We start from the raw sequence: 9056 nt of genomic DNA on the forward strand, positions 1-9056 counted from the left end.
TTTCCTGTATACCTGAAACTAACACAACATTGTAAATCAACTATACTTCAATTAAAAAAAAAAAAAAGAGTAATGGGGACTTCCCTGGCGGTCCAGTGGTTAAGACTCCGCACTTCCACTGCAGGGAGCCTGGGTTCGATCCCTGGTTGGGGAACTAAGATCCTGCATGCTGCGCACGGCAGCCAAAAAGAAAAAAAAAAAAAAAAAAGAGAAAGAAGAAAAAAACAATGTGTGTCCAGGAAATGGAGGGTGTTTTGTTTCTCACTTTGTGTTTGGGGAATTGTGTTTTGTTTCTCACTTTGTGTTTGGGGAATCCTGGACGTTCGTGCATTCCAAGGCCTATGGGAGCTGGGGGCTTGGCTGAGCTTTTGGAACCAAGGCAGGTTCCAAACAGCTCTGCGGTTAACTGTGGTGTCTGTGGGAGTTAAGTGCTTATCAAGCATAAAAGGCCTGGGCTGGACGCTATTGGGGTTGTGGCAGGGTGGAGGGTGTGGAGGGGAGGTGGATAGGGGCAGAAAATGAATGGATAAAAGATAAAGTACACAGGAGCCCAGCATGGAGGACCCTGGGTCCAGCAGGGAAGATGACCAGGTGAACCTTCTGTGTAACATGAGGTATGATGCCATTAGCATTTAATAGAGGTATGGGTCCAGAATAAGAGGTAATATAGTCCATAGAGGGGGTGTGGTAGAGGGGGTAGGTGTAGAGGGAGTGGGTCATGGCAGGCTTTGCCAGGAGAGATGGCATTTGATCCTGACCTTGAGGGAAAAGTTTAATTTTTCTAAGAGTGAGAGAAGAGCGAGAGCAAAGAGAAGTCACAGAAGATTTGGGGACCTCTGGCCTCTGTCCCAGTGCTGCTGTGATGCTCAAAATAGGAGAGCAGTTGCGGACCTGCCTTCAAAGAGTTGACAGCCCAGCACAAACAAATGTGAGATAGGCCTAATCTCATCACCGGTCATCCCAGGGCCTGAGCATTTCTCCTGCTCCCCTTGGTCTAGGCAACCTGCCCCCAGGAGCTTAGCACTTGGGGGAATGTTAACTCTGAGCACATGCAGGCCTCAAGCAGACACAAAAGAGGAGAGGCTGTGTGGGCATGAGAAATAGCCATGGATAGATTAGAAGGTAAGACTTAGAAATAAAAACAGTTGCTAGGTTAAGGCTGCTAATCTTTTGTTGGCTTAAACTGTCTTCTTAAATGTTTTATTTAGAAAAAAAAAACTTTCATCCAAAGTAAGTCTCATAGATCTACATACTGTAAAAAGATATTCAATGTATTTCATTAAGTGAGAAAAAGAAGTTGTAGATTGTTCTAGTTGTATGATCCCATTTGGGTCTACATTCACACTTGCTTTACTTAGACTAAGTTCTGAAAGGCAACAGAAGACAATTATCATCAAAGTCTACCTGTGGATGTAAGACTTGGAGGACAGAGGGAGTTCTACTCTAACTTTTCATAAGTTTATGACATATGCCATGCATTACTTCTACAATAAAAAAAATTTTTTTAATTTAAAAAGAAATAATAAAACCCCCTTCGCCTCCGAGTTCATCTTGGAAACGCTTTTTCCCAAGGACAGAGACAGGTAAATCCAAACACCTATTATTACTGTTTTCTATAGAGCTTTGTGGCTAGACTGGGCTATAGAGCCCAGCCTGGGTATACCTGAGCTCTATACATTTCCTGGAGGTTTTTTGTTTCTCTCCCAAAAGAAGTTGCTCTGGCTAAGCTGCATGTGTGGTGGGTGATCTTAACCACAGAGGACCCCATTGGGAGACCCAGGTCTGGCAGGCAGCTGTCCCAAGGAATTCCTCAGCCTGTTCAGGAAGGGTGAGGCTTGAGAGCAGTGGCTCCTTCCACGGCCCAAGGCTCCTGTCCCTATAAAAGGGGATTCTGCAGGTTAAGCGCCTAGCAGTGTGCCTTGCACACGTAGGCCTCCTGTACGTAGCAGGGCTTCTGGCCGCTATCTTCACCAGGGGAGCTGGGGAGGTTATGACAAGATGTGTGGGGTAATGAATGGTGAGATAGGCTCCCTGAGAGAGGTGAGGGCTGTGGATAAAAGTTGAATTTACATATAGAGAGGTTTTCCTCTGTTTAAACCAGCACAGTGTAGTTGAAAAGCTTCTGTAAGTTTCAGCTTCTGTATTGCTGGCTCTGTGACTTTGGACAAACCACCTCCCTTCTCTGGGCCTCACATTTCTTGTCTATAAAACGGAGATCTGGACTAAATTCTTGTTGAGATCCAGTTCAACAGTAACATTTTATGATTTTATGTTCATCTAATAATTTAAAAATCTAAGTGAAGCAATGTAGGTATAGGAAAAAAGAAACCACTGATCATTATATGCTGCTTACATTAAATTACCTTGTACCCTTAGACACACAGTAGTCATCATTGGGCCTATCCACCAGTACCCTTCCCCAGGGAACATCAATCCTTCCCAAATGCTTACCTTTCTGACTCTGCTACCCCACCCTCAAGGTCAAAGAAAAAAGACCACCTTACCATATATTCTCCCCCACTCCCCAAAAGCAGGCAAATTAAAGAGAAAAATAAGTTTGTGCTGTGTGGGTCCTTATGGTGTGGTGGCCAGAGCCCTAGAGTAGGAGTCAGACCACCAGTGCCCACCCTGGTCTATCACCTGTTCACCGTGTGACCTTGGACAAGTCACTTCCCCTCTCTGGCCTTAGCTTCATCTATAAAATGAGGGGTTAGATGGGTTTCTCTTTATGAGCCTTGCTCTGCCCTTAGCTTCATCTATAAAATGAGGGGTTGGATGGGTTTCTCTTTATGAGCCTTGCTCTGCCCTACAGTGGCTACCCAGGCTGGGAGAGGCCAGAAGCTGCAGGCCAGCATTTCTCCAACTGTTCCCAGAAACAGCTGACAACCTCCAGCATCCCCAGCAGGCTGGTGCCGAAATGTGAGCCAGAAAATCAGGTGAGATGCGCAGGGCCAGGTGGGCCCCAGCCGTGCCCAAGACTCTCAGGCCAGGGCACGATGTCCACATCCATAGCTGGATTCTGCAGCTTTTCTCACAGATGTTCTCTTATTTGTAGGATAAGGACATAAAAGGCCTCCAAAGGCATCAGAAACGTGCCCTTCAGGGACCCGATCAGGGCAGGGAGTGGACTTAGAGATTCCTTGTTTGTTAATGTATAGTTTTAGTTCAGATACAATATACCTGCAAGAAAATGTACATATACAAGTATGGCTTAACGTACTTTCAGGAGATTAACACATCAGTGAAACAGGCACCCAGATCAAGAAATAGAACAATACCTGTCCCCCAGAAATCCCTCTCATGCCCCCTTTCAGTCACTAGTCCCTCAAGAATAACCACTATTCTGATTTCTAGCACCAGGGGTTCATTTTGCCTGTCTTGAATTTGACACAAATGGAATTATACCGTATGGGCTCTTTTGAATCTGGCTTCCTTCGTTCAGCATGATGTTTGTGTGAGCTCCATCTGTCATTACAGGTAAAAAAATGAAAAGTGACTCTCACTCATTTTCATTTTTGCATAGTAAGGACTTAATGAGGAGCTAAAGTCAATGAGACAGCCCTGAGTCTAGGTGAGGGTGCTCACAGACAGCCAAGGAAGCAGGTTTACATAAAGCTCCTCCCAAACATAAGAACAACCCCTCCTGCTTTTCCTCCTGCAGAGACCCACATTGTCCTCCTGGGAGGCTCTAGAAGTGGGAGACGGGGCCTTGACACCCAAACTTACTTCAAAGGCCAGAAGCTCTTGTTCACTGAACACTTCCCCTGTGCCCAGCTCTGTGAGGGACACCGCAGACTCAGCATCCCATTTAATCCCCACAACCACGAGGTAGCTACTATTATTCTTCCTATCTTCCAGGTAAAAAAAAAACTCAGGCTCAAAGAGTAAGTTGTCCTAAGGTTGCACAGCTAGGAAAGGGACCCAGACCTCAAACTGTGTGTCCCCAAAGGCCAAATCTCTCCACCAGTCTGTGTTGGCAGAGAGCTCGCAGGCTGGGTCTGGCCTCTAGCTATATATCCGACCTCATCTAGCACTGCTTGCCCCCAGCTCAAGTTCCACGGCCTCACTGGCCTCCTGACAGCAGCTCAGGTCCCAGGCTCTCCCCACCTCGGGGCCTGCATCCATGCTGCTTCCCGTGCCTGTGCATTTACCCTCAGCCACTTCCTCGGAGCAGCCTCCCCAGCCACCCAGGGCAAACCATTCTCTCTCAGAGCATCCCTCTCTCTCCTTTCATAGCCCATCACACAATCTATAGTGACTTGTCCTTTTGTGATCCCTCAATCACTTGTTCCCAATGGAACACAAGCTGCAAGAGGACAGGAACATCGATTTTGTTCGTCGCTGCCTCGGACAACACCTGGCACAAGGTACACCCGCGACAGTGTGTTACGTGAGGAAGAGAGGAGGAGAGACAGATAGCACTGCCCCTTCTGAAGCCCAGCAGTCATCTGAAGGCAGCTCTAGTCCCAGCCTGTTTATGGCCCCCGGCAAGACCCTTCCCCTCTCTGAGCCTCAGTTTCCTCAACTGTCCAACGAGGGTCTTGGAAGAAAGACCTCTAAAGGCCTTCCAGCTCATCGGACCTCTAGACCAGCAGTCCCCAACCTTTTTGGCACCAGGGACCGTTTTCGTGGAAGATGATTTTTCCACGGACGGGCAGGGGGGATGGCTCAGGCGGTAATGAGAGCGATGGGGAGCCGCAGACGAAGCTTTGCTCACTTGCCTGCCACTCACCTCCTGCTGTGAGGCCCGGTTCCTAACAGGCTGTGGACCTGTTTGGTACCAGGGTTTGGGGACCCCTGCTCTAGACCACAAATCCTAGGACGACAAGCCATTCCAAAGGCCTCAGACCTTTGCTGCCTCTTACTCACCCTATGTCCAGCCAGCACCTTAGAACCTTAGAAAAGTTGCAGGTACCAGGGGGCGGAGGGGAGGTTCCTCCAAGGCTCCCCAGGCTGTGAGGTACCTGGGGCCTTCACACCCTGTTGTAGATGGAGGACCCCAGAGCATGAGGTCTCTTCCAGTTCTAATAGCTCTGAGGTATGGAATGGGGGAGAGACAGGACTAAGAAGGAATAACAGATGAATATTCCACGGGAAACGTCTACTTCCTTCTTCAGAGCCCAAGCCCCCCGCAATCCCTGACTTCTCAGCTCTCAGCCCACCCGACATAGTCCCATCCAACGCTGCCCTCGTTATGTGCACAGCTGCCCCTACAGCCAGGCTGGAACTCCAGGAGGGCAAAGACTCCCTGTGTCATGCTCATCTCTGTACCCAGGGCACTTAGCACAGACCCTTACACACAGGACATGGCCAACATGGGGCCATCGAATCAAAAGCCACTGGTAGGGCCTGCCAGGGTCTGTGGCTAAGGGTGCCACTTTGCCCCCGGCATCACCAAGTTCAGGAGAAGCACCCAAAGCGAAGAGAACCTCGCTTCTCACTCAGAGGCAGAGTACAGCTGACCACCCTCCAGCCTCTTCCCAGCCCTTCACAGGCCCCGGATTGCCCGTGGCAATGGCCCAGACAGAAGGCTGAGGAATCGCCCCCTCTGGGACACTCTGGGACTCTGCAGACACTTGCTTCTTGACCCATCCAGTCAAGCAGGACAAGCACTCCCTAAACTTGAAGAAACCGCACTTTCTTTTTTCTGGCCTCACCACGCGGCTTGCAGGATCTTAGTTTTTAGTTCCCTGACCAGGGATTGAACCCAGACCGGCAGTGAAAGCACCGAGTCCTAACCATTGGATCACCAGGGAATTCCCATAACTGCACTTTCCATTCTTCTCTGAGTAAGGCTCCTCTGGCTTTGAAGTTCTTTCTAGTTTTTTTTTTTAAATAAAAGTACCCAGTGACCCAACTTCTAGCTATCTATCTTAAGGAAACAGTCAAAAACAGGATCAGAAATGTCTGTTAAGGGATGTTCACTACAGTTTTAGCAATGAAAATTTTAAAAAAATAAATGGAAACTGCATATTTTTAACAGTAGGGGAAATGGCTGAATAATTGAGGCATGCATATACAAGGGAATATAAAATTGCATTTAAAATATTTAATGACATGAGCAAACCTGTATGATACATTAAGATGTAATATTTAAAACTGTATTAAAACACTAACCTATAAATTCAGCGTGCTTAAAATAAAAGGAAATAAATATATACATATATTTGCAAAAAATAAACAAAAGAGAAGAAAAGAAAGTAAGAGAATTAGTCCTGACACAGGAGCTCTTTAAAGGGAAAGGCTCCCGTTGTGCATCATGGATACAGTGAAGGCCCTGAACCCCCAGATTTTTACTCTGCTGGGTGTGTGGAGGGGTTGGGCCGGGTGTACTGCAAGTATGTGTGAGTGTGCAAGAACCATGTGCACTGGAGAGAGCATGACAGGTGTGCAGGCACAGACTGGACTGGCCAGACGTTGGCCATGTCACTTGCTGGCTGAGCAACTTGGGGCAACTTGCTTAAACTCTTTGGACCACAGTTTCCTCAAGAAAAATAAGAGTAAAAGTAATTTCCATTTCATGAATTGTTGTGAGACTCAAACTCCAAGATTGGTGTTCTGTAATCATTAAAATACCACCTGAATACTAGCAGTTGTTACAAATGTGAGGCAAGAAGAGAGCTTCAGAAAATCTTCATTTCTCTCCAGACAGTAACTACTTTCAGATCTGAGTTTACTCCTGTCTGTGCTGTGGGTTTAGCAAACCTGAAAATGCACCCAATAACTCAGATCCGAGGAACCTTCACAACTAGGCTCGTGTGGCTTGTCACTCAATCTAAAGCCATTTTCAGGAGGATGATTTCACCTCCCATTCAGGCTCTGAGCTTACAGAACAAAATCCTGAGAGCTGTGGAGGGACTTCCTTGGTGGTCCAGTAGTTAAGACTTCATGCTCCCAATGCAGGGGGCCCGGGTTCAATCCCTGGTCAGGGAACTAGATCCCACATGCTGCAACTAAAAGCCCACGTGCGGCAACTAAGACCCGGCACAGCTAAATAAATAAATAAACATTAAAAAAAAAAAAACAAAACACCTGGGAGCCACGGAGAATCCCAAGTGGGATTCGGGGAAGAAAACCAACAGGTCATATCTCAGTCCAGAGCCTGGGGAGGATTTTGGGAGCAAAGTAACAGATACGACAAGAATCATTTAGATTCGCCGTTAACCGTCAGCCAGGTTATACTGAAAACACGGAACTCAGCAATTCTAGTCCCTTCTGCTGGCAAGTCTTCATTTCCAGAGAGATGATTCCTTGCAGAGGCACCCATGAAGATGAATAAACCTCAGGACTGTTTTTAAAGCTTCCCACGAGTCGTGTGACAAGCCCATGACCTACAAGATCTACTGACCAGTACACCTCTCAGAGCCACTTACCTCCCCAGCTCCTCCCCGATGTCATAAAAGTCCTCCACCTTCTCCTGCTTGAACGTCTCCATGTTTGGGCTCCTCATTGAGGCCTGGAGCGCACAGCGCTGAAACATGAAAAAACCTGAGGTTAGGACAGACATGTCAATTGGTTACCAGCCTGAATCTAGGCCCAAAAGTAATTGGCTGTGTGGGAGCTAATAATTTAAAGATAACCCACAGCCCTCATTCCTCAAGAACAGCCTTGATCAAGCCTTTCCTCACCTGTGACCAATGATGTACCATTCTTATTTGATTTATATTAATCACATTTGTTAAGGAGACAAAACTAGCCCTCTTCACTTCTTCAGAGAAACAGGGCCATGGGCAACTTCGGCAATTTGTTCTCATGAAATTCAGGTCTACTGAGAAAAGAGGCAGCTGTGATGCAGGAAAAACAGAACTCGTTTTTGAGTCAGAAGTTCCAGGTTCAAGTCCCACAGTTGCCTACGTCATTTAAACTGCAGAGTCTTAACTTCCTCATCTGTAAAAGGGATTAGTACTGTAAACACCACTGCAAATCAGGATGTTAATTTTATAAACCACAAAATGCACTAGAAAGGTAAGGGATGTGCATGACCTCAGCTCCTACAGGTGCTGTGCCACCCAACTTGGAGTCTGAACTGATTTCAAACTCTCTCCCTCATCACCCTAAGGGAAAGATGCCTGGGAGTGGTGTGACAAATTACAGTAGGCACCAGGAGTTAGGAGCCTGAGGTTCTAGGTGCAATTTTGCCCACAACTAGCTCTATGACCTCATCTCTTGTCAGAGGGAGGAGGCTGTTTCCTCATCTGTAAAATGGAGCTAACTCTGCCTACCCAGGGCACCTTAATGAGAACCACAGGACTACTCTGAACCATGCAGAGCACCCACCACTCCACCAGAAGAGACTGTCTGCATCCTCCCTTGGAATCCTCCTGCCCTAAGGAGCTCACCCATTCCTGGGACAGCCACATGCCACCCTGGACAGCACCCCGAGGACAGGGCCCAGGACACAGCCTGCACATCACAAAGATAAAACCAGCTACCTGTGGATGCATCTTTCAAGAGTCATTAGCAAAGGCCTCTCAGACCTCCTTTTGGCTAGTGCTGGCAGCTTTTCTTCTGCCTGGCAATCAGATACCAACCACGGCCGGGCCCCATGAACCCCAAAAGACTGTTTTCACCAGGCTGGGTGGAGGCACCATTACATAAGGGCACATCTCATCAGTGCCAAGTGGCTGAAGCTGTTCTAACTCTCAGGTGATGTATACATTTCACCCTCTTTCCTCCACCTCTGCCCCCTACAAACCAGAGCTCTGGTACCAACATGCCACCTGCCTCCCTCCCTTCCATCGAGTCACAGACATCCCTGAAGACCTCCAGGCAGAGCTGGCCTGGCTCCCAGGCCTTACTCTCAGGGCCACCTGCCAACCTCCTGCCTGTGCATCACACATCCTCCTCCCTGCTTGGTCTTCACTCCATGCTCATCCAGGGCCTGGCAAGCATGGAATCCTGAGAAAAGCAGGCTCCAGGATCCCCGGTTCTAGGCTAATCTGGGTGTATATTAGCCATGTGACCCATAGCACGTTGGCACCCTCTCTGGGATTCAATCACCCTCCTCTGTAAACTGGGGTGATCACGTCTATATCACATACTTCACACATCCATGT

The 9056-nt window shown here is 47.8% G+C and overlaps 1 protein-coding gene across 1 annotated transcript in view; it reads right to left on the reverse strand.

Annotated features, from left to right (window-relative positions):
- DAPK2 (death associated protein kinase 2) overlaps window positions 1-7463 on the reverse strand; it is a 115651-nt gene extending 108188 nt beyond the window's left edge. Inside the window, exon 1 of the mRNA XM_007450694.1 lies at window positions 7374-7463. Coding sequence (XP_007450756.1) covers window positions 7374-7450 — 77 coding nt within the window. The 5' untranslated portion in view covers window positions 7451-7463. The remainder of the gene's footprint in view (window positions 1-7373) is intronic.
- Window positions 7464-9056: the final 1593 nt, after the last annotated feature.

This window comes from Lipotes vexillifer, unplaced genomic scaffold (assembly GCF_000442215.2).
Source record: "Lipotes vexillifer unplaced genomic scaffold, Lipotes_vexillifer_v1.1 scaffold1019, whole genome shotgun sequence".
Classification (NCBI taxonomy): domain Eukaryota; kingdom Metazoa; phylum Chordata; class Mammalia; order Artiodactyla; family Lipotidae; genus Lipotes; species Lipotes vexillifer.